Source organism: Gracilinanus agilis, chromosome 6, assembly GCF_016433145.1.
Source record: "Gracilinanus agilis isolate LMUSP501 chromosome 6, AgileGrace, whole genome shotgun sequence".
Taxonomy (NCBI): Eukaryota; Metazoa; Chordata; class Mammalia; order Didelphimorphia; family Didelphidae; genus Gracilinanus; species Gracilinanus agilis.
This window is the reverse complement of record NC_058135.1, coordinates 74,402,787-74,429,514: the sequence shown is the minus strand read 5'-3', so window position 1 is coordinate 74,429,514 and position 26,728 is coordinate 74,402,787. Positions and strand designations below refer to the sequence as shown.

At 32.8% G+C, this 26,728-nt stretch overlaps 1 protein-coding gene across 1 annotated transcript in view; it reads right to left on the bottom strand.

The window, feature by feature from the left end:
* Positions 1-26,728, bottom strand: part of LOC123251912 (bifunctional heparan sulfate N-deacetylase/N-sulfotransferase 4) — a 349,513-nt gene that overhangs the window by 217,638 nt on the left and 105,147 nt on the right. The window contains exons 2-3 of the mRNA XM_044681239.1: positions 18,041-18,128; positions 1,883-2,037 (exon numbers count right to left, since the gene is read on the bottom strand). Coding sequence (XP_044537174.1) covers positions 1,883-2,037; positions 18,041-18,128 — 243 coding nt within the window. The remainder of the gene's footprint in view (positions 1-1,882; positions 2,038-18,040; positions 18,129-26,728) is intronic.

The following is a 26,728-nucleotide window of genomic DNA, read 5'->3' as shown; positions in this document are numbered from 1 at the left end:
TATCACAATCATCACCAATTTATATTAGTATTTTATAAATGTTATCTTTATGTTAGATTATTTTCCATTACTTACAAACTTTAATATTTTAGATAATTAAATTATTTGTCATTCAAAAATATGTCACATATTATACTCTCATTCCATACCATATAATATTTATATGATATAGTTCCATTTGATCCACAAAGTATTCCTTCTCCTTATGCTAAGCAAGTACTAATCAGCACACAGATCAATATATGCTTTATAGGACCAAATGTAAATAAATCTTGAGTTAAATCTCTAAAGTTTAAAAAATTAAATCTGGATAATCATGCTTTAATATATACACTTTGAAAATGCAGATATCCCATATATCTGAGTGTTTAATGTATATAGCCTTGTTACAATGGAAGTTCCTAAAGAAAAAAGGGATCATTTTATTTTTGTTTTTTCATCCCTGGTATCTGGGACAGTGGCCAGAACAAGGTATAGTACTTAATAATGCTTGGTGATCAGTTCTTTTAGAGGAGAAGAAAAATGATGAATACAAAAGAAGTGTCTCTGTAAACAAAGCTATAGTTAGATATCAATGGCCCGGGCTTGTATCAGGTATAATCCTGGGTGTGGGAAATATCAGTCACCAAGATTTATAGAAACAATAGTATCTTTGGTATCATACTATCTATTTAAGAGAAGAAACATGCCACTACATATGCCTACCTTATTTTTGGGGGCTGCTATTTTTAAGTAACAGATCTATCAACAATTCAAACTCAAGGGAAAGGATCCCATCTTTTAATTAGAATTTTCTTAGAAAGCTTGTTGATCAACTTACATATAAACTACTGGCATATATGTTGTTCAGTCATGTCCAACTCTTTATGATCCAATGGATCATGGTGATCCATTTTTGTTTGTTTTGGGCAAGGATACTGCAATGATTTGCCATTTCGTTCTCTAGTAAATCCAGTGGATTCTTTTGTCAGAAATCAGAAGTTTAAGTGACTTGTCCAGCAGGGTCTCATAGCTAAGAAGTACCTGAGGTTATATTTGAACCCTTGGTTTTCCTGACTCTAGGTTCAGCACTGCATCCACTGAGCCTAGGAACCTTGTAGGTATACAGAGATTAAGTGCTTTGCCCAAGATCATGTGGCTGGAAGTATCTGGGTCTGCATTTTAATTTAGGTCTTCCTGACTCCAAGCCCACTGCTCTTAATCACTGAACCACAGCTTCCTCTATTTCATAAACAGGCAATGGGAAAAGAAGCAGTAGAGCCTCCAGCAGGGGCCATGGGTCAGAAAGTGGATGCCAGTTTCTCATGGTGACCCAGTCCAATATCAGAATTTGCTTCTGATTTACCTTCTATTTCTTGGTTGCTAGAGGACCTTAGGGCAATCAAGTGGCTCAGTGGATGGAGTACTTGTTCTAAAGTCAGTAATCCTCATCTTTCTGAGTTCAAATCTGGTTTCAGATACTTGATAGTTGTATGTTCCTGGGCAAAACCACTTGCCTCAGCTTCTTCATCTATAAAATAAGCTGGAGAAGGAAGTGGCAAAATAATTCCAGTATCTTTGCCAAGAAAACCCCATTTGGGGTCATGAAGTGTCAGTCATGACTGAAAATGATTCAATGATGGGAAGCTACCAGTATTTATTCTCTGATTATTTGGATTCAGTGGCTAATCCTGCTTATTATACAAATTAAGCAGAACTTTATTTTGGAAACAAAAATCTGGTACTTCATAAAATTAACCCTAGTTTTAATGTGGCTTGTTTTGCCAAACATTATATATATATTTTTTTTGCATGGCCAACAAATTTAAATTTTCTGAAGGTATTCTACCATATTGAGGTAGGTAATTGAAATCAACATCACCATCCCATGGTAGGTACTCACTAGTGCAAACTCCTTGTTGAGGATCATCTGCTCCACCAGGGATGATTCATTGTGGAAGAGATGGGGCTGCATGTGACTCCACATGTGAGGAAACCACCAGAACTCATCCACAGACCCCAGCAAGAGATCATCCCCTTCATCTTCCTCTTCTGTTCCTATGAAATAAGTGAAAACTGGCTTCAGGAACAGGCAGAAAACTAATAGCCTGCTCTGTAATCCCTACTGTTACTATGAGAAGAGTTTCTGTTATTAGTTCTATTTCAATTGCAAGAGTGGAGTTTATATGCCAAGGAAGTCAGAGATAGAAGGAAATTTTCATGGTACACTAAAATATTCATAGCAGCATGCTTCTGAGTGAAAAAAATTAAGTATATACTTGATAGTCATCAACAAACATAAACTTTTGCACATACAAAGATATAAAAGAATATTAAATATGAAACCACCAACTCAACCTACCCTATACAACCTTTTTTTTTTTAAAAACCAAAAGACAAATTTAACATGGTTTTATCAACACTTTCCTTCTTTTCTATGTCCTTTCTGAAAAAAAAATATCCTTTTCCTCTTTTCTGTGCATTTTAAAAACATTTCATTTATGTTCTTTTTGCATTACTAGTACCCCCCCCTGCTTGAATAGAAGTCCTTTATTTTAACAAATGATGATGATCAAAGACAAATTTGTTGTATTGTTCTTGACTGAAAATCCATCTCATTATGTACCTTCAGTCTATTACCACTACGCCAAGAGGTAGGAAGCATGCTTCATCATTAGTCTTTTGGAGTTGTGAGAATTGATCAGTTTTTAAATCTCTCAATGTTGTTCTTTATATTGTCATATGAAATTACAAATTGTTCTAATAATGTTCATTTTGCTCTTCATAGATTCATTCACATCTTCTCTTGTTTCTCTGAATCTGTCCTTTCACTATTTTTATGGTATAATAATATTCAACCGTATTTATGTACATACAAAGAGCATTCCTGAGCAAAGGTGAATATTCATCCATTTCCCAAATGAATGGCTTTTTCAGATAGGGGATGCTACATAAAATGCTCATAGCAACACACTTTGTGGCAGTTAATGAGAATTGTTTGAGAAAACTATAAAATATGAATTTGCAGTAAGAAATCATGACTATGAGGAATTCAATGAAAAACTGAAGGATTTTTGTTCCTGAAGGAGGATAATAACTAAGAGGATCAAGAAGACCATATCAGTGCATAAGGAACAATGACCACAAAATAAACAGAAATGAAGAGAGATTGGGTCAAGCATCCTGACCATCCTAGGAAAGCCTTCTCATTGGCTATTGCATGGAGGGGTAAGAGAAGGGTCAGTGTGAATATTCTCTAAAAGCATGTTAGCATATGGTGCTCATGCTCTAAGAAAAGATCATTAAAAGAAAATGCATTGAGGAAGAATCCATATGATAGTGAGAGCTCAGCCCCAAACTTTGGCCACATTCCTATCTCTCAGGATATCCTCTCTCCACAGCTGGCCAAACCATTTCAGACTGTATGGGTGACTGGTTTGATATTACCCACCCTATCCCTATCCTCTTTCATGTCTTGGATAACAGAGACTTGTACGTAAAGTGTTTTGTAACCATAAAGTTATATACTTATAAAAAAGGAAAATGCAATTTTGAATAACTGAAAAACCACTGGAGGTTCCTAGAAAGGTAATATGTCTTTCTTCATGGCATAAAAGGAGACTATTAATATACTAGTTTTATTAGTGTATGATACATTTGTTGCCAGTTGTTACTATACTGGTTATTTTTGCTCATTCATCTTTTCCCCAATCAGTCTATACTATTTTTGTTTTTGTCCCAGAAATAAATGACCATGACATAAACGTAAAGTGAAACAACAAAACATTTTAAATTAATAAGTACTTCTAAATTCAAGATAGTAACTCAAAAACTATACCTTAGGTACCTGAATTTTATTTGAATGACCTTTGCAAATATTTCAATTCTTTAAATTCAACTTAAATAGTATTATAACTTTCAGAATTATATTAATTATATTATTTGAGAATTATATTATAACAATGCGAATTTAACTGTGGTTTTGAACATCAAGCTTTAGGTTCTTTGATCAGAGAATCATAGATTTAGATCCGAAGGCCATTGAGGTTCATCCCTTCATTTTATAGATGAGGAAACTGAGGTACAAATTGAAGTGACTTGCCTAGGGTGATCCATCAGGTTTTTTTGAGGATGGTTTTAATTAAAATCTTCTCAATTTCAAGAAGAGAGCCCTTTTTAAAACATCCTGCCTTTAACAATAAAGGTCTTGAAAGGGAGGAAGCCCAGAGACCCCTGAGTACAGTTCATATTTGACAGGCTTTGCATCTCAATATACTTGTTTTATCAACTGGGCAGTCAATGCTTAGCATTTTTCTGCAGGGCCCCAAGGCAAAGAAACCTCAATTTGATTTTCTGGAACCACCCTAACCCTCCCATGTTAACTCCATTAGAAAGAGTAAAAATATGTTTTTCTCTGCAAGAGAAGTTAACATAGTACCAAGACAGAAGGAGAACAGATGTTCTAAATGAAAAAAAAAAAAAAAGAAGATTGCTTTAGCACAGACTGATCTCTACTTATAAATACAATTGAAAATATATTCTGAATCAACAGGATAGTAATCTCCATCCTTCTGTTGTCTATTGGCTATTATCTAATAATCAACAGAATGCATTTCCAAGTATTAGCTTAATATGAAACTGGGATTAAGAATGTCATGTCAGTTCAAAATGCCTTTTAAATAAAACTGTGAATAAATATTAAACAATCTCCTTGAATTTCCCAGTTGATTATATTTGTTTCAAGCATATCACTAGTGCTATAGTCATGAAAATTCAGCAAATATGTATTATGCATGTATTATGTGCAGTTACTATGAGAGGTGACTGCACATAGTAGGTACACTACAGTTTATGTTCTTTAAAAGAGAGGTTCTTAACCTGAAGTCTATCAATTTTGTTATTGCTGCTTAAATTTAATAATTATGTTTTGAAATAGTTTCTTTGTAATTCTATTTTATTTAATAAAGATGGGGTCAAGACAGACAGTCAAAAGCACCCAAAAAAGGTTAAAAGTTCCAGTTCTAACACTTATATTCTATTTTAGTGATAATGGAATACTTTGTTGAACAAAAAAACAGTAAAGCCTCCATGGAAGACTTCAACACCTTTAAGGACATTCATGGTCCTTGAGCTGAACTTGAAAGGGCTAGAGGCTTCTAAATAATAAAGAAAGGCAGAGGAGGGAGAACACTACAGGTCTTAAGGATGAATTGTAGGGATTCTCAAAGTCATGAGATTAAATGTTCAGTTTGGAAAAAGAGATCAGTGACATTTAGCTGGAAGGAATGCTCAAAAGAGATCAATATGAAGAAGGATAGAGAGATAATAGCAAAACTCTGTGGTCCATAAGAAGGAGGCAGAGGATTCCTAGTATTAGCCTAAAGGCAGTACAATAAAAGGAGCCACAAGTGTGTGTGTATGTGTGTGTGTGTGTGTGTGTGTGTTGTGTGTGTATGTGTGTGTTTCTAAGGATTAGATGATTACTTTTAAGGCATTTTTAGTAGAAAAATCATATATATATGTATGTATGTTGCATTGGATAGCCACTCAGGTATCTGGAACTTTGAAATATAACTTTGAAGAACCTCTGATTTTATGGTTCTAAAAGATGATTTTAACAGGACTGATTAAAAAAAATTAGAGGATTATTTTTGGAATTGATTAGTGAAAGGCTGGAAGAAGGAAGAATCCAATTCTAGAAAGCTATCAAAACAATCCAGATAAGAAATAATTAGTCATATAATCTATATATTGGGCAAAAGGTCTGTAAAATAGTGATGCCAGTATGGTGTAAGGTTCTTGACAATGGATGGAGAATCATTGATTTAGAGCTAAAAGGGACTTTGTTTTTATCAACTCTAATTTTATATATGGAGAAGCTAAGGTTCAAGGATAGTTTGTCTTTGATTCAAACTCTGAAGTAAAGGAATTATTCTGATTAATTTTCTTATTTTAGGACATTATCATAGAAGTATGGTTATGAATTTGTTAGTACTATTGTTGGGATGATCAGGAAAGTTTTCATGGTGAAGAAGTTATTTGATCTGATTGTTTAAACGGAAGCATTCTGTGAGGCAGAGAAAAGGAGGGAGGGAGTTCCAGCTATGGGATATAGTCAATGAGAATGCATGGAGCTTGGAGATGGAGCATTATTTGTGAAAAACAGAGATAAAGTCAATTCAACTGGATTGTTGAGTGCCATTCTATTCTATGAATTCTTACAAATATTTTGATGACATTAATACCGCTTTAGAACCCAATAAAAAGACATAGCTGGAAAAGGGTATCTGCCAATTGATGAAGAATAAATGTTTACTTTAAATAAAGCTTTACTTACTTACAGATGGCAGCTAGGTGGATAGAATATTAAAGGAGGAAGACCTGAGTTTAAATCTGCCCAAAGATAGTTTTTAGCTGTGTGACTCAGGACAAATCACTTAAACTCTCTCTGCCTCAGTTTCCTCATCTTTTAAAATATAGATACTAATACCATTATTGAATGGTTGCCCTATGGATCAAATGTGTTAACAATTTTAAATTACTTAGTATACAGTATCTGGCACAAATATAAATTTAAAAAATATATGTTAACCTTATGCTATGAAAAACACATAAAAATCACTATCAAGTATATTTCTCAAGGATATCATGGAAGTGTAATGTTGGACATAAAATTTTATTACTCTGACCTGATCACTATAAAAAGGAAGAGGAGGAGAAGGGGGAAGAGCAGGAAAGGGAAGAGGAAAAGGAAAGGGAAGGGTAATAATGCTTCTAATTTGGTGTTTCTTACTCTTAACATTGGTAGAGTGAGGAATAACTTAGAAGTCATTTTAGAATATTTACAATATTTGAATCAATAAAAGTCAGTTATTTTCACTATAATTTCCCAAATGCATTCTGAATATTTCACTTGAGAAAATCTTTCATTTAATACATCTATTGTCAATACTAGAAATGATGGGTGGCACACAACTTACACTTCACCAAGCAGCAGGTCATCAGTTGACTTTGAAGCCTTTTTTATAATGAAGCATAAACATATCAATCATTGATGATGCAGTGCTAAATAGAATTATTGTATTAGGGTTTGAGCTAATTCAGAAGCATTTCCCATGAAGTTGGGACTCAGATGTTGACTTTGTAGATTTCTGCTCATGTTTGAATTTTTGGTACTTTTGTAGGTCATAACTCAAGGATTCAGGATCCATATTTTGGGATAGAGAAGTGGCTTAATGAAAAACACTAATCTCAGAATCATGGGTCCATTATAATATAATTATTTTTTTCATTAGATTTACTAACAACATGAGACCATTACATTGCCATTTGACTTATCACACCTTGCTTCAATGAACTGATACAAGTTTAATATTAAAATATGATAATGTGGGACGAAATTTCTGGAGGTGGAAACAAGATGGTAAAGGAAGCACTCAGCTGAGCTCTCCCAAAATTCCCCTCCAAACAATTTTTTATACTCTTACCTTCCATCTTAGAATCAATATGCTATATTGATTCCAAGATTGAAGAACGGGTTAGTTGATGGGGGTTAAGTGACTTGCCCAGGGTCACACAGTAGGGAAGTGTCCGAGGTCACATTTAAACCCAGAACCAAATTAAAAATATATTTAAATTATGAAATGTGATAATGTGAAGAAAGAAAAAAAAGTACTAACCACTAAGGACAGCCAGAAGAGCTGCATGGAGGAGGTCGCCCCTGAGCTAAACTTCTAAGGAATACAAAGATTATGGGAAGTGGAAATGAGGAAGGTATACATTCTAGGTCTTGAGAATGGCTTGTAAGAACACTATCCTCATGAAACTAGAATACTCAGTTCTGTTAAAGTCAATATTAGTTAAGGCTACAAAATATGCTTTTTAAAATTAACCCACAATTGCTCTTTAAGGGAACTAAGCTCTCTGCTAGGCACTGGGGTTACAAATATAATAAATAAATCCAAACTCTCATATAGTCTACTTTGTAACAAAAGAGGCAATAAAGATACACAAGTATAGATGGAAAAAAAATACAAGATAATTAAAAAGAGCATTCAACAATTCAGGAAGATGGTCTTTGATCCAAATTTTGAGGAGACAGATTCTATAATACTGTGAAGAAGGTAAAATAGACAGAGATGGAACAATTTTGTGAAGAAAAGAGAGGTCAATTTAGTTCTTTTTCTATTAACAAATTAAACTGATAACCTATAGTTATGAACTAGTTTTTATTCAAAATGTAGATTGCTTAATCAACTGTCCTCTCTCTCTCTCTCTCTCTCTCTCTCTCTCTCTCTCTCTCTCTCTCTCTCTCACACACANCACACACACACACACACACACACACACACACACACACACACACACACACACACCTATTCCTAGTTCCTAGCATAAATGTGCTGAAATACAAAATGAAAACATTGGAACACTTCAAGGGACTCTGTCATATTTTCTCTACATTCTTTATTGGTGATATTTTACATTTGGATTTGATCAAAAAATAGGGTCTTAAGGTAGCTAAATGGCACAGTGAATAAAGTGTCAGTTCTGGAGTCAGGAAGATTCATTTTCCTGAGTTCAAATCTGGTCTCAGATACTTACCAGCTATATGACCCTGGGAAAGTCACTTGATCCTGTTTGCCTCCATTTCTTTAACTATAAAATAATCTGGAGAATCAAATGGAAAATCATTCCAGCATCTCTGACAAATAACTCCAAATAAAATCTCAAAGAGTTGGATATGATTGAAACAGCTGTATGAGTTTTTAAAAAACAACAATCTAGTGTTGGGCAATATGAGTATCTTTATTTAATATATTACCTGAGGCAACTAACTCAATTCCCATTCGTGCTGATGAACAGTCTCCAAAGTATGGCTACAATATCCCCTCAGAAGTTCAAGGGTAGCCCTGACAAGATTGAGGTTATTTTCCTATTACTATATAGTTTGAAGATGAACAAGAATATATCCCACAATGCTTATCAGTTGCTTATTATTTAGTCAATCAGCCTCAGTTGGTTTTTATTTTATTATATTTTATTTCATTCTTTTATATACTTCTTTTGCATCTCTTATTTGGACATCACATTTTCTTAGTTGTTTTTATGAAAGAAGTCTCTACTAAAATAATAGACTTAGTACACTTAGGATAGAATATTTCCCCCAAAAGTGTGTTACACATTCTTCAATCACTGCATGCCAGAGGACAGTGGATTAAATTTTAAAGCTCACATGTGCAAAAGGGATAACTCACAGGCCCTGGTTGCTGGAAGTCCTTTTCTCCCCTTTGTAGAGAGCTCAAGAAGTTCCCCTTAGGCATGATGTAGTTTCTTAACTGTAATCTTTTTAGACCTGAAAATCACCACGTGGTTTCTCTTTGGGTTATGATGCAGACTCTTCAGTCTGCATTGTCTTCTGTATTAAATCATAATGCTTGGCTATAGATGGAAAAACAAGAATCCAAAGTCCTCCAAATTCAAGCAAAATCTTCCTCCATCCATGGTGTGTTTGTGTATCAGAGAGAAAACTAAGCTAAAACCATACTCCTCTCCTTCCCTTTCCTCAATGCCAAAAGTGATTCTTTCTTACAGGGTTATCAAGATGTTCTCTTATTTCCTACTTACTAGAATTAAAAACATTGCTTCTTTAATAGTCTATTGAGTTTTTTGCTAGTCTATTTTATGGAAAATCCAAGGGGCATAATGAACTCTTCTCAGCTAATTTCAAGCATGCTTCTTGTGCCACCTTTTTTTTTTTCCAGTTTAGTCAATGGGTTATTAATGGTCTCTTATTTGACCAATTCCTTTTCACACAGTTTGAATACCATTGATTGATTTGATTAAATGAAGACAGGTTCCACTTAGTTTAGGTGAAGTGGGTGTAATTTGATTGATTTACTCAATCAACATCATCTTAGACTTACACATGGAAGAGTTAGATTATTAAACAGCACCCTTAGATGGTGGGGATGCCATTGTTACATATACAATTACATTTTTGTGGAGGAGGTTGTAGTTGTTGTTTTTTTCCAATATAAGTGTTTGAAGACTTATTATAAGAAATAGAAGAGGTCCTTTTGAATTTGAAATTGTGAAGCCAGTCTAGCATATTTCAACACTACTCCATTCACAAATAATCTGTTTCACTTGAGAGCATTATGAATTTAAACACTCATATTTTAAATATTTCTTAGTAATACAATTTTGTCATTAGAATTTCTCAAAACTTTTGTGGTTTTTAGAAAATATTAATAAATAATATTTCAGAAACTCTTCAGGTAAAAATACCAATAACCCCCTTTTTTTAAAGAAAGTAGGAAGTAACTTAATAGTCTGGGTCATTAGAAAAAATATGTAGAATTGTCTATATCCAAGGAAATTGAATTCATTTCTCTAACCCTGATTTTTTAAATTTATAGATACATAAGATACATATAGATCCATATATGTAGAGAATATCTTATAGAAATTGAAATAAAATTCAGGGATCAAATCAGATGTAGAAAATACAAATGTAGAAAAAAAGAAAAGAAAAGAATAAATAGATTGGTATTTTTGATGCCAGGGAAATCCAAAGAATTTTGAGTAAAAACTTCACTTTATTTTGGATTTTTCAGAACTATTTTTAATTGATTAGCTTTTGGTTATTGCTTTTTAAAATAACATATTTAACTGTATGACACTCTTCCATTTTGTAGGTATAAATTATTTTCAAGAAAATTTTAAAATGTAGCACTCCAAAATGAAATTATGAAAAAAATATATTTGAGAGTATCAACATAGAGTCATCATCTATTTTAGAACCTTAAATTTCTATTAGGTAATTAAAAATTCACCATTCAATACCCATTAATTTTTTAATGTCCTCAAAGTTTTAAGGGGGCAAATAAACAAAACATCAAAAATTTTAAGCAAGTGTCAAGATGATGGAATTGAATGTGAGACAGATGAATCAAAGATACAATCCTGGACTTCCTCATCACCACAGAACTAAGCTAATATCAAAAGTTTGGCTCCAACTCAATAAGAAAATATAATGATTAGCCACAGCACACAAGATGTTGTTGGGAGAGGCAGATGTACACGTATATACTCACATACTATCATTCCCTTGTGTTCTTTCCTAGGGTCAGATATACAAATGCATCATGCTTGAGATAAATGTGTTCAGGATAAGCTGAAGTGTAATAATTATTATTACACTGTGAAAAGATTCTTTGGAGCACAGAGAAGAAGTATTAAAAAACAACATTTGGAAAACACAAATGTTCCCCAGAAGTCAGAAGTACGGAATAAGGCAACATTTCTCTGGATTCTACAATAAAGTTATGAATTAGAATATTCACTCATGTAGTTTTTTATTTACTCCTCATCCTTCTTGATGCTACTTGACTCTATTGACTATTTTCTCCTCCTGGATATTCTCTTAAATCTTGTTTTTCATAATATTGCTCTATTTTGGTTCTCTACTTACCTGTTTACCCAAATTAAAAATATATGAAGTATATCCCACTATGGAAGTTTTTTTTTTCTTTTTTTAGGTAGGGGGAAAAGAGATACAGTGACATGACATCAGGGAAGTTTACTAGGTTTCAGGAATAAAGCAATGTTCTTGCTTAGCCTCTGAGTGTCACCTGAGCAGAAATCACTTTCTGAAGGCAACTGAAATCTACACTGGCCCATATGGTCATCGTGACAGCACATTCCAGCTCATCTGTAAAACTCTGCTCTGACCCTTGCAGTGGCACTGATCCAAGTCATAGTTTTCAGACTCCCTGTAGCCTCTGTCTAGCGTGCTGACACATCTACTATTATGAAGTCTAGACCAAAAATGTGATTTAAAAAAATTCAAAACTAATATTTGTGGCACTGTATAATTCAAAGCTTAATATATTCCATCTTATTTAAAATATGCTATCCAATTTTGCATTTTAAATATGTACAAATGTGTATGTTACCAAAAAAGTCTGTTTAGTTTACATAGTGCTTTATAAAGTACAGTAAAGGAATTAGTACAAAATAATCTGTTTTACTATGATGACAAAATTGACAAATTACTTGTTTGGTGATTTGATTATAACCATGAAAAGTACTTATTCTCCCAATGACAAAAATTTCCAAGAAAGATGAGATTATGATTTTGACTATGTATATGAAAATGTTATATCATGCAAAAAAAGCACTAGCCATGGAATAACAAAGCATGAATTCAAATCTACCTCTGATACATATGACCACGGATTTTTTTTATTTGTAAAATGATGGTGTTAGAATAGATGGTTTTTCAGATCCCTTCCATTTTTATATTTATGTTGCCATTATCCTAAATTATTCTTAATCTGTAAAGCACTAGACAAAAGTAAGGACTTATGTAGTTGTGGATTATGGAGAAAAGACCATTGGAATTAGAATATCTAGATTTGATTCCTTGAGGTATCATCTATTAGTTGTGTGACTTTAATGTTCAAAATTAATTTCCCAGTTTTTAAATGGAGGTAATAATGCTTTCCCTACATATGTCTCAAGGCCATTGTGAGGATCAAAATCAGGTATCATGTATGGAAATCATGTATGTGAAAACACTGTGCACTATAATATCTGATATTATATAAGGGGGAGAAATTACTTTTCATTTTTTGGATAAAAATGAAGAATAAAAAGACTGATTCCATCATGGCACAAATTTAACAATCAAAATAGATGTGAAAATTATATTCTTATAAAGTCACAAGGATGCTCAGGAGATTTTCATATTTCAGAACATGAAAACATAGATATCAAATCTTTAGAATGTAAATATAGAAAATGGAAAATATAACATTCTTAGCAATCTTCAAACTACTTTCCACTTTGGCCAATCCATTCCTTTTTTTAATCTTATAAAAATATTCAGCTTTACCTTATAGAATGGTAATAGTGTTCAGAGCAATTTGACTCCATTTCCCCTTTTATTTTAAATGAGTAATATATTTCAGGCTTATGTAACCTATTTTGTCTGATTAGTTTTGTTTTATTGTTTTTATAAGCAGGTTGATTATTTTAATTATTTTCAAGAAACTGGTATGGGGATAACCTCAAGATTTATTCATCTGAAGTAAATATTGATCAAAGTAAAGTCAATTGATTCAATTTAACTGCCAAAAGTAAAAATTGTTTTCAACACAACCCAATCTTTATTAGAAAGAAAGGCTGCAAATGCACAAGGGAAAAAAAGCAATAATATAAGCTTTCCTTAATTTCTTGCCAGAAATATATCAAGTGTTATAAAAGATTTGATATTTTGCTTGTGTCTCTATCCTCCCAAGTTTATTTTTTTTTACTTATACTCAAAAAAGGAAACATTCTAACTTCATTCTTGTATCTATTTCTATTAACTTTACTTTCCTCCTTACTCTTTCCTCTTGCTATCTTCAATACAAAGAGGCATATCAGTTCAACACTAATTAAATGCAATGAACCATTTAAAACTTAACAAATTCAACACTATTAGGAGAATAATATTTAGGGATATTTTAATGCTTTTGCCTTATGGTATATAGTATTTGAAGGATGAAAGCAGAAAAACATTAATGGAAAATCACAATTGTTAACTAGTAATGAATATGACCTGCTGTGAGATAGGGAACCAGTTATTGCTCAGGGCATATGGCATTAATTGATTCCATAACAATAAGTGTGGCTAATAAGTAATTTTATGTATTGTAAAATCAGATCATCCTGTTAAGTTTTCCAGAAGTTACTTTATCAGAACCTCCAATTTATGTCTGCACATTATCACAAAGTACACACGGGAAATAGTTATTGTCTTATACAGTTTTCAACTTAAACCAAAAGTCTTTGTATTTAAAATTCCAAACAAAGTATAGGCAAATGTATATATATAGGGAGAGTTGATAAGATAAGGCTTCACTTTGAAGGGGAAATAACCTAAAAGGTTTACAGTAGCTCTTTTTTAGAGTGGCAAGGAATTGGAAATTGAGGGAAAGCCCATCAACTGGGGAATGGCTGAGCAAGTTGTGGTATATGATTATAAAGGAATATTATTGTGCTCTAAGAAGTGACAAAAGAATAACTTTCAGAAAAAACTGGGAAGACTTCTATGAACTGATGCAAATTGAAATGAGAGGAATCAGGAGATTATTGTACATAGAAACACAAATATTGTAATGGATATGAATACTGTAAAGACTTAGCTACCCTGATCTAGACAATGATTCAAGACAATACCAAAGCACTTATGATGAAAAATGTTATCTACCTCCAGAGAGAGAACTGATAAAATCTGAGTAAAGACTGAAGGATATTTTTCGCTTGGTCTTGCATTTTTTGCAACTTGGCTAATCTAAAATGGAAATGTTTTGTATTATTTATAATATAATATCACTTACCTTCTCAATGAATGAGGGAGAGACAGGAAAGTGAAAGAGAATTCGAAACTCAAAATTTAAAAATAATGTTAAAAGTATACAAATATTGACAAATATACATTACTCTTTGTTACCCTACAAATCAAACAAGTCTATGTGTAGAAAAAAAATCAAATTCCATCTATTATTTAGAGTAGATTGGAATAGGAACATATTTGACACAGGGAGACCATTTTAGAGGATATTGCCTCACCTTATAATCTAGATGAAAGTTGTTGAGAGTCTACTTTATGGGAATGGCTATGAGAGTAGTGATAAGGAGATATCTGTCAATATTTTGGAAATGGTAATTATATATATTTGCATATAATATGTAAGTGTATACACATACATGTATATATATATATATATATATATATATATATTCAGTCAAATGAGGTATCAATAATGAGGAAAGTTTATGAGCCTAGGTAGTTTGAAGAATGGTGGGATGATGATATCCCTAACAGAAAGACAAAGTCTATGTTTGTCTGGAGAAATTACTCCCCCCCCCCCATTAATGATGCTAAACTGCTCTCCTTTACTCCTTAAAAATATAACCTAGTAGGATCACAGAATACAGAACTGAGAATTAGATGGGACTTTAGCATTCATCTAGTTCAAACTCTACCTAAAATGAACCGTATTTGAAATCCTGACACTGTCTTTGAGGACTTATAAGAAGTTAGAACTCATTCATCTCTTAAGGGCTTCATTTCTACTTTTTAAAAACTTTGATTGTTACAAACTTTTTTTGACATGAAGTTTAAATTTACGTCTTTTCAGCTTCTACCCTTTACCTTTTGTCTTGCTTTCTGAGGCAAGCCAGTACATTTCCAATTTATCTTCCTTATGATGACTCATAAGATATTTGAATATTAGTATTCATAAAATTTGAATAAGATGGTCTAGCTTTTAAAATTACTTTTCAACAATTTCACTCTCTATTGAAGATTCAGTATTTTGTTGTTCAGCACAGATGACATTTGCTCTATTTTCATAGGGATAGGAATAAAATTCTATACTTCAATAATTCAGATTCTCACACACACACACTTACATCTGAATTGTATAAAGATAAGATACTTCTATTCATTTTATATTCTCTATTTTAATATGGGTTTAGTTAATTCTAATTTTTATTTAATCTAAACATGACTAAAGAAAATTAAATATGGAAAGCTAGAACCTGGGATCATTAAGTAGGTGCAATCGAAAGACAAATTATTAGTCTATAAATTCTACATAAACTGAATGTTTATTTGCAATGTAAAAAATCCTTCCTAAATTGTAGTAGAAAAGTTTTTAACTTAAAGTTACATGAACTTTAAAAAAACCTGATAACTATATTTCAATATAAGATTTTTTGGCATCCTATGTATTTTTATTTTTTTCATTTAAAACTTTATTTTGCAAGTGGTCCATAGGCTCTACTAGATGACTATTTTGACTTGTTCAATTGTTCTTCAGTTATGTCTGATTCTGTGACTCCATTTGAGTTTTTCTTGGCAGAGATACTGGAATGGTTTGCCAGTTTTTCCTCAGATAATTTTACAGATAAGCAAATTACAGAAAAGATGATTAAGTGACTTGCCCAGGGTCACACAGCTAGTTAAAAGTGGCTGAGTCTAGATTTTAACTGAGGATAATGAGATTCCCTGGCTCTATGCCTGATACTCTATCCACTAACCAGATAGCAGTTCAACAATTATTCATTATAGTCATAAACATTTTTTAAACCCTTTGCTCCAGTAGCACAAAGATATGGGAAACATTAACCCTTTGAGTAAGAATTTCATTTTATGAATATGAAAATCTTTGAAGTACAAATTGCAATCATGTTCATACAAGATCTGAGCCTTTGATTTGAAATGATACCCTTTCAAATCTGAAGACCAGGTATTCTTTGATGCTCTAATGTCTTACCAGTAGAAGACTGCTACACACTTTACCTAAAAAGTGATGGATAGATAATAAATAAACTACATCAACCTAGAAAATTGCCAAGGTAGAGATTCATGAATACCCAGTCAAGTGCATACAAATGAAAAGTGAAGGACATAACATATCCCAAAAATTCAGTTTTGCTTGAAGTATTAAGATAATTAAGATAAAAGGAAATAAGTTAGCCTTTTGAAGGTTAATTTGCAGGTATGTGATAAGGGAAGGGAAAGAAGGGTGGGGTGAGAAAGAGAGAGACAAGTAGAAACAGAAAGAGATAGAGAGAAAAAGAGAGATCAACTCTGATTCTCCCTTTATTTTTCAAAAATTGATTTTGCTTTTAGAGTTTTAGATTTTCATAGCCCTAAAATATTATTTCTTTAAGATATTATTTCAAAAGAATATTTTTAAATACAAACACAAAATTCCTGGTTTCATGATTCAAAGTAGTTCTCACAGATTATAAAGATATTACTGCTTACATCTTTGTAGGTAAAATAGCATTAAATATATATGTATATATATATATATATATATTTGAAAGTTCAAGCAATAATTCTATCATTATTATTTTAAATAGATTTAAATTTTTCCAAGGAGAAAAAGAAAGGCATCAGGGAAAGGGCAATATAATATTCTACAGTATTCTAATAAACCACACTGAGCATTTTATATTAAAAGCCTCATTGGGAAAATAAACTGAAAACATAGCAATTAAAAATACCTTTGCATGTGTTATCTATAATGAATCCATAAAATATATGTATGTGTGGAAAACACTTTGAAATGTTTCCTCTAAGTTAACATGATAAAATAATAATATGAGTTTATAAGTGAAACCCACCCCTCTGAACTCAGATGTATCATTGACTGCAAATTGTAGGAAATCCCTCAATACAGTCACTAATAGTCTTGCTTTTAGTAGTTACAAGTCACTTGGTATTACCCACATACAAAGTATCTCTCTACACTATTGCCATAAATTAGATCAGTAATGTTCTGATCAAAGAAGTTAAATTATGGAGGCTAAGTGGATATGGTATTAGGGAGTAGTGGTGGGGGAAGAGGGTGATAAAATCAGAATGGAGTGTGTATGTGTGTGTGTGTGTGTGTGTGTGTGTGTGTGTGTGTGTGTGTGGTAAGACAGACAGAGAGAATTTTGAGAATTCTTTGATTGTGGCTGAAAAGATTCATTCATCTGCATGTAGGCTACTAAAAATGAAGATGACATGTAAAAGAAGTAACTATATGCACAAATGCAGAATAGATTACATGACTTGCTAGGTCCATTCAGCTTCTTTGAGTCTATAAAATTCTTATCTCTTTACCAACCGTTTTCTCAAGATAAATGTACAAGAATATCCATTATCTTGAATACCATTAAGACATTGTCCTCTTTTTATATTTCTTTTCCATTTAGAATATACCTAGGAAGACAAGTTATGAAACTGTGCACAGACTAGAGGCCATGGTTTCTGTGATTCTGTAGAAAAGTTATTAGCTTTCTGCCCCACTGGACCTCAATTTGACAGCCACTCTGCCAAAGTATACCATTCTTTACCATTGGGCTTCAGAGCCCAAGATTTCCTTATTTTAATGAGTCCAGGCCCTCCCCATTAAAAATCTAACAATTCTATTTCTCCAGTGTGGGATTATATTTAAAGTCCTATGACCTCTTTGTAGCTGCCTGAGAGCACAAAGTTCCTTCTTACCTGTGTGGTAAAACTTCCCTGAAAATCCAAGGTTGAAGGTAAAATTTGCAACCTGAGTGCGCAGTAAATTTTGAGTCTCTAGTAATGCCTGAAATAAATAAGAAATTAACATGGGTTTAGAAAAATAAATATGAAGTTTTGGAATGCCTCTATTTCAAATGTGTGTGTCTAAGTAAAAGAAATTAATATAGGAATTAATAGTCTCTGAAACATGATAGAAATTGGGTATGTCATTCTAGGCATAATGTGAGTGCTGAGGAGGCACTTCCCCCCGCCCCCCCCCCATAGCAGAGCACTATATACATTTATTTTTCACTACAGGCTTGAGACATTCCTTGGATTTCAGTTTCTGGAACTTCCATTCTTGTGAATAGAAACTTTCCATGGTGATGGATATAACCCAGAACCAATGACTTGGAGATATTCAGAAAACACTTGTAAACCCTTGCTTTTGTATATGTATGTGAAATAATCTAGGATATGAGACTAATGAAATATTTTTCCTCCCATTCACCCCCTCCCTCAAACCAACAAATCTACTATATTTAAGCCAGGTAGCTTCTGATTAACCTGTATTATTCAAAAAACAAAACAAATATGAGACTGCAACAACACTCGTTCATCTAATGATATGGACTTGGATGAAGGAAAGATGTTAAAACAACATCCTTAATCCTACTTACCTGTAGAAATACTGTCTAAGAATCATGTAAAGTCTCTAAGTTATTTTGATATATTTATAATCTTACAAAGTCTTTAAAGTTATTAAAATATTTTTCTCCATTTTTTATTAATTGGAAAGGTCAAAATAGACTCATTTCAGGCTTCCAATTAGTTGTCTGCTTTAGAAGAGGCATTGTACTAGGCTTCCCCAATGTCCTTCTTTTAAAGTCTACTTCAATTTCTATAGCATAGTTCTTTCTCTCAAATCTACAGGATCTTGGGTAATTTGCTAGATTTACATACTCAAACTAGAGTTTTGTTTTTTTCTGGATAATAACCAGTGTACTTTATCAATTAGATCACTGGACCAACATTCAGGGTCCAAAGTTTCAATGCCAGGTCACTTGCCAAACATTTAGATGGACTGGAACTTTCATGTTTCTTTACCTATCTAAGCATCAATTGTAGCATGAAGGTGGTAAAGCAGATGATCTCTCAATTCTATAATTATACAAAATAAGAAACTAATTTTATAAAACTAGGTATTTTATGACCTTTAGTGTTTGGATTTCTAATTCTTTTAGACTCCTCACTGATAGTTTTCTTGGGTTAGAAATCCTTCTAAATCTTTAATGGTCCTTTTAATCCTGAATATAATGCTTAAGAAAATATCTGATGACTACTATTTTATTCTCTTTCTTTAAATCTTTGGGACAAGGGAATCGTTTTTTGTGTTGAGGATAGAGAAGATATATATTAAGAAATTTAGGTAACTTAAAGATGTCATCAATAAAAAACAAAATTGCACAGTTGGATATACACATATGCTATATATATGTATATACATGCATACATATACTTTTATGCTAACTCATTAACTCATGGCTCATATAAGAGTCATTCACCTTTTTCTGGATCACAATCTGACTGGTGATTTTTAGAGAAAGATAATTTGTGGATGCCTCACTCTTACCTGACCATAGTTACATAGGTGGCTACAAGCATTTTTTTGTGCTCCCTACAAATTTGTTTGTGTCCAAGTTAATATAAAATTCCTGCATGTGAATCTGCATAGGTTTTTAATCAAAAATATTTATATACTATCCCCCCAAAATCAAGATGATAGGACTAATAGGAGGAAATCCCACTGAATGGAAAGATATTGACAAATTTAATTTGAAGTATTATTGAATTATATGGTACAGATAAAATGGGGCCATTACATTTAAAAATTTTAAATTATAACTATTTCAAGTGTTAAAGATATCTATTCTCAATAAGAATAACTTATAAAGGACTTTAAAAATGAAGTTCATTGGGCTTTCATAAGATTGGTCTGGTTAGTAAATACTATTAAAACCCAAACAAATGGAGATTTCAGTGTACGATCGGAAATCAATCAAATTAGTTTCCATATTTCTATTGCCAAAAGGATCTATCAGGTAGTTAGATGATAACTATATTTTGTGCAGGATTCTAGACCATTACATTAGATAATTAGAAAAATCTGAATTTGAATCCTTACTCGAACACTTAGCAGCTGTGTTACTTTAGATAAATCACTTAACCTCTTTTGGCCTTAGTACCTTATCTACAAAGTGAGGGTGATAATAGTACTTCCATAGGACCTTTCCCTGAAATTATAAGGAGACCAGTAGAGCATTCCAACTATTACTAATCCTTTTCTCTTGCTTTCTTGCCCATACCCTTTTCTCATGATATATTACCTAGATCATATCCTTTTCTGTAGCTCTTAATATTTTCTTATTTACTATTTGTTGTAGTCTACTCTCCTTTTTCTTCTGAAGAGCTCTCATTTTTAACTCTTCAGAGAATATTGGTTTTAGTGATTGAAATTATAGAATAGCACTGATAAACTTTGAGTATTACATTGATAGATTGGTTTCTGGTAGAAATTTCTGGTCATTAGGAGAGCTTTGCATTTTCTGAAATGAAATCTAACAGGATATCCTTGTATTCAATTTTTAGACTTCTAATTATCCATTTGAGTTGTCTATGATTTGTACCTATGCATTTAAATCTACCTGTATTTACATAGTGAGTTAGTTATTCTTTCTCGAAGCACACATGTGACTATAATGTTCATGTCTGTCTAATAAATTAACTGATCTTAATTGTAAAAGAAAGGATTTGTTGCAAAAAAAGTTTTACAGGTATTTCCACCGGTCTTCTACTTGTTGACCTCCTACTTCCATTTTCATACCTAAATGATCTTGCTTAGTTGAGTCTCTCAATAAGCTTTCCTTAAATTGTTTTTTTCTTTTTCTGCCTCTCTCTTTTAGAGAGTGATGCTATGCACCATTTTCTAATCATATTTGAAAAATTCTTTAAATCATTTTGTAATCTAAACCAATATGGTCCTTGACTAACATATCTCTGTATATGCTAAATAAATCATGTTGTTATTTTTTGTTGATTAAGGTGTTCATTGGACTCTTTTGACTTCCGCATATTAGAAATTGATTTATATAAGTTAAATTTCCGCATGAGATTATTGTAGGCTGTAACTATACCCTTTCTTCTATTCATCTACCATTTTTCATCATGAACAACTTGCATTAAGAGGCCAGGATTAGTTTGTTTCCCTTTTTCAAAGAAAATGCAGTCCTTTATTTTAGCTTTACATTGTTTGAACTTTATTTTAACAAGTCATTGGTGTGATTGTAACTAACAAAAATTAACTACCTCTAATCAATGTGAATTAAATATTGAGAATTAAAGTAAATGTTAATTTACTACATTGGGTTTTGTTGGCTTCACATAGTTTTCTTTAATATTTTACTTCTTTTCCTTTATCCCTCTACAAAAATGTGTTGAGACAATTTAAAATTATCTTTGTGATATTCTTTTTGCACATTTTTTTTGTGGACAATGTAGTGGAAAATGGCCAACTTTCTCATGAAAAATGGCTTCCCTTTGTTTTTAAGTGAGCAACTCCATCATTCTTTTTATTTGTCTCTCCAAAGAGAAACTGTGTTCCATATTTTATTTAGCTACAATTTCTTTTATGCAAAATTTCATTTATATTGGCACTGTTAAGATTAATATGATTTAGTTTGTGTAAAGAATGCTCAGCTTTTGGTTAGTGGAAAAGGATCCATAATATCAATGGCTGAAACAATGTCAAATGATTTCCTAAAAAAAAAATGAAAGTGGTGACTATTAACATCTCTTTTCTTATATTCTGACACTGTTACTGGAAAAATGGAAGGAAGCTACACAGGATTAAAGGCAATTTTATATTTTTGATTTGTAGATGACCATGCCTATAGATCACTATGCATTTGAGCAAGTGTCCATTATCAACTTTAAAAGTATGTTGACAACTATGAACATCTTCCCAGAATTATGTTTTAGAATTTATGAAATGTCACATAATATTACCAAAGAAACAAATTTTATCAAAATATTTTTGTTAATATTTCATAGACCTTGGATTAAGAGCTTCTACTTTATAGTATATCTTTGTAGAGGTCACCCTTCATTTTACTCTGAAAACTATTTTAATGTTTTAAAATAACCAATATATTATATGTAATACCCAATAAAAGGAACCTTATCAGTTATATACATATATATCTTCTATTCTGATCTAATTCTTTCCTATTCAAATTTCATAGAAAGGATTTGTTACAGCTACATATTATTATTCATGGCTAATTATGTTAAAAAATTATCCCCCAGTAGGCAAATTCTCATGAAAACAAACCAAAAGAAACCTAAAACACCTTTGAACTTGGCTCAGTTTCAGAAAGAAGAAAATTGTCAGACCTAACTTGAATGCATTTAAGTATGGTTAATTTGCCAGGGCTTGACCTCTGTTGGCATTGTCTTTGAGATGCCAGGATCACCTGCATGCCAAGATATGAGAAACTCATAAAAGTTTTACTTGGGTCTGACAGCTAAATTAAGAACTTGTTAGGCCACTTCCCTTAAAAGAAAGGAACTGAATTATATATCCATAATTTCCCAAAAAGGATATATTATGGAGTGAAGAAGGAAAAAAAAAGGAATATGTCTTATAAGGTCAAAATCAATCTTCAGATATGTGTAAAATGTTCTTTGGCTTTCAAAAATAGAAAGAGGATGTTTTAATCTTTGGGTAATAATAACAGAGAAAAGAGGAAGGAAAATGAATGTAGGGGGGGGGGAATACAATAATAATAGTAGATAATTTATAGACATGTCAAAATTAACAACACATTCTACATGTTTTTAGCAAATTTCATTCCTATAGCAAACCTATAAGGTATAAGAAAGGTGCCCATAGTTATTTTAATTTATTGCTATTCAAAATGAAGCTCTGGAAAGAGAACTTTCAAGAATCTGAGTTGATTAACCTATTGCCATAGAATTGGCAAGTGTCTCTGATGGATTTTGAACCTGGTGTCTCTTCTGATGTCAGGTCCAGAATTCTTTCCACTATGACATGTTGCCTTTAGAAAAGAATATTAGAGAACATATTTTGAGGGGGAAATGGCCAAAATGATGAAGTTAGCAAGGATCTGGAATGTATTTAAACCTGGGAAGAAGTAAAAAATATGCAAAAGTAGTAGGGAGTACATCCAATAAGAAATTATGTGCAAGGAAGAACAACAAGTAATTGAACCAAGTGAAAAATCAGATATTTGTTTTGAAGAGTAAAGATTGAATGACTTAAAATATTGAATTTCTTAAATTATATTAAGGCAAAAAATACCATATGGCCAAGGATTAGGAAATCAAATTTAATGAAAAAATATCAGATTTATTCCTTTTTTTTAGGTTTTAATGGGAGGTTGTTTGGTTAAATACTGGCTGAACATGCCCATATTTTGAAAACCTAGTTTCTCAAGACAATTTCCCCATAAAACAATATTAACTTATTCTTCATTAATTTGAAATACATTAAAATTCAATGTGGACTTTGTTTACTAAGAACATTAATGAAGTAAATAAAATTTCTGAAGGGAATACATCGCCTTTTTTAGAGAACATACTGTTTTCAGCTATTTAGCAAATAATCAATGTTCTTCTATCATCAAAAAATCTTATTATTCATTAAGGCAATCTGTTACTATTTGCATAACAGAACAACCCTTTTTTGTTAACTATTGCAGATGTTTTTATTCATTTCATGTTTGTATTTCAAAATAACATCTTGTATTTTTTTAAAAATATAAGGATTATCTCAATTAGTGCTATTTTATTTTATATTAATTTTTTAGATTTCTTTTTGTTTTAGAATTTTGATATCTAACGTGTACATTGTCTTTCTTTTGGGAATTATGAAGTGCTTCCTCTAAGAGGATTCTCCTAAAAAGATTCCAATGTAGTATACAGAAATATACAAATAATATTCTTGTTTTATAGATAAGAAAATGTATTGATAGAAAGGTCCAAAGCCTATATATAGAACAAACATTTTAACGTACAAGGTGGAGATACTGCTTCTACATGGCATTTAAAAAAATGTTTTAAGGTTTTCAAATCCACAACAGTCTTATTAGATAGAAAAAGCAAATATTAGAACCCCCATTTTCAAGATGTAATTAGTGCAAACTGAGTTCCTGAAAATTTGGGTCTTTTATCAATTGCATGAAGCACAGAGCTTCTGAATTAAATAATTTAATTATCTAAATTGAAATTTCAGCCCTATTGTTATTACTGTTATGCAGATTTTCCTTTCCTAGGTGTGCTTCACCAAAGGAGTACATCCATAGGATGTCTTGTGTACTGTATTGAGGGTGAGTATTGATGGGAGGGAGGGGTGTATCTAGACTCACCCCTTGTCTGCTTTCAATGGACCAGTATAGCTAACACCTCACCCCCCACCCCCAGGGAAGACCTATGAGGAAATTAACTCAAAGAGGTTCCCCAACTGGCAAAGCTAAAGTGGGGATATTGAGGAAAGGTGTTGGGGTTCAGTTGTGACCCTAATGGGTTGTATCCCACCCTCAGAGCCAGCCCTGTTGAGACAAGCCTCCCCAATTCCTAATCCAGTAGCTTTACCCCTCAAGATGGTCTTTGGAATCCCTCAGCCACCAGATCAGTCACCTCCCCCTCAATGTAACTGCTCCAGACTCTAAGTATCAAACTATCCAGTGTTTATTAAAGGATAAATTGAATTCAGGGTACAGGGAAAACGGTATAGGGGAATCAAGGATGGAAAGAAAGGATGAACTTCACTATCAACTATACGTTCTCCCCAAAAGAGCAACTCTGGACTTCTTCTGAGGCTTGGTCACAGTAGCCAACTCTCTCTTCCCCCTACAATTTCCTATCAAATATTTATAAACTAATAGAGGAGGGAAGTAACAGGATCAATGGATTCAAGCAGGATCAGGGAAGGGACCCCTCATCAAGGCTGCTCCCCTAGGAGTTCGGGCTCTCTGGCCAAATTGGAGAATTGCTGTTGAATGTCTTCTTTGTTGGAAAATGAAGAATTTTCATAGTAGGAATTGATGTTAGTAGTTGTGATCTCCCAATAATCACTAATAAAAGTACAGAGGAGCCGGAATCACTCAGGATCCACTCAAAATCAAAACCTCCCAACTAAAAAACGAATTCCCTGCCCTCCCCTGGGTTCCCAGGCCCCAGTCCCACCCCCTCTCCCCTGGGTCCCAGTCCCTTAAGGAGTAAAGTGACAGTTGAGAAAACTCCTCCTCCTCTGTCGCCCCTCCTTTCACACTCCAAATGGGCAACATTCCAGCTGGGTTGTTTCAGGGTCCATTCCGACCCCAGCTGCCTGTTCCCCTTTGCAAATTTCAGTCCACACTGTGCTTCCAGTGCTGGGTGGAGGACTGAACAATCCCCAAAGCCTTGGGTGTGCTTTGGCCAAGGGAAAACTGTCAGACATGTCCTATCTTTTCCCCAGACTCTATTCCTCTTTCTGATTTCAAGATTTGTCAATAGCATTGCCTCTAATCTTTAAAACCTTAGATTGCCTTTGAAATTAGTCTGAATTCAATCTTTAGACAAGACATTAAAGGAGTTGCAAAATTCCAATGTGCAAATAAGCAGCTTAACTCAGGAGAACAAATTGGGCCATCTCAAAGAGAAAATATTTTGTCGTACTAATTTCTAAAAGGACTGAAGAGACCTGCCAAGACATGACCTGCTTCCGATGTCTTGTGTGGGTTTCCTCATGTATCTGTTAAACAGGAATGGCTTTTTTTAAGTTACATGAACTCATTGATAGATATTGGCAGAAGTGTGGTATTTGCAATTGGCTTGTGAAGTGTGCCTCATGAAATATTTTCAAGAACTAACTCTTAAAATTCTGAATCCATTTTAGAATTATGCTTGAGCTAGTTCTGATAGGTCCGGGGAGCCAAATGTCAAATTTTCCTTGTTTGCATTTACACAAGATTTTTAGCAAATGTTATAAACTCTGGCTTGATTTTGGACTTGAGAAAGTGATAGAGAAAGTGTTAATAATGTAAGTTTAAACTACAGATAAAGCATACAAGAGCTGATTAACATTTGCCATCATATTTATTTTACATATTTTAACTATCATTTAATGTATACATTATAAAATATTACTTTTGATAAGCTGAGATCAAGAAATAAGAATATAGTATGATTCATCATGTTTTAGCACAGATCTGAATTAAAATTTAGCCTCAAACACTAGCTGTGTGGCCCTGGGCAAGTTACTTTACTCTGTTTGCCTCAGTTTCCTCATCTATAAAATGAGCTACAGAAGGAAATGGCAAACTATCCCAGAATCTTTGCCAAGAAAATCCCAAATGGGATCATGAAGAGTGGGGACATAAGTAAAATGACTAAACCGAAACAGAATCAAGTTCAACATATATATGCATAGAAGTCACGAGACTAAAATATACTTAAAAACTATGTTACATTGAGGAGTTTTATAAAGAATGGAAATTTCCAAGTGGTAGATATATCAACCTTTAACTTCTCTTCAAAAAGTCAAGGAAACAGTGCCAATGAAAAACACGAGAGAGATAGAGAGAGAGAGAGAGAGAGAGAGAGAGAGAGAGAGAGAGAGAGAGA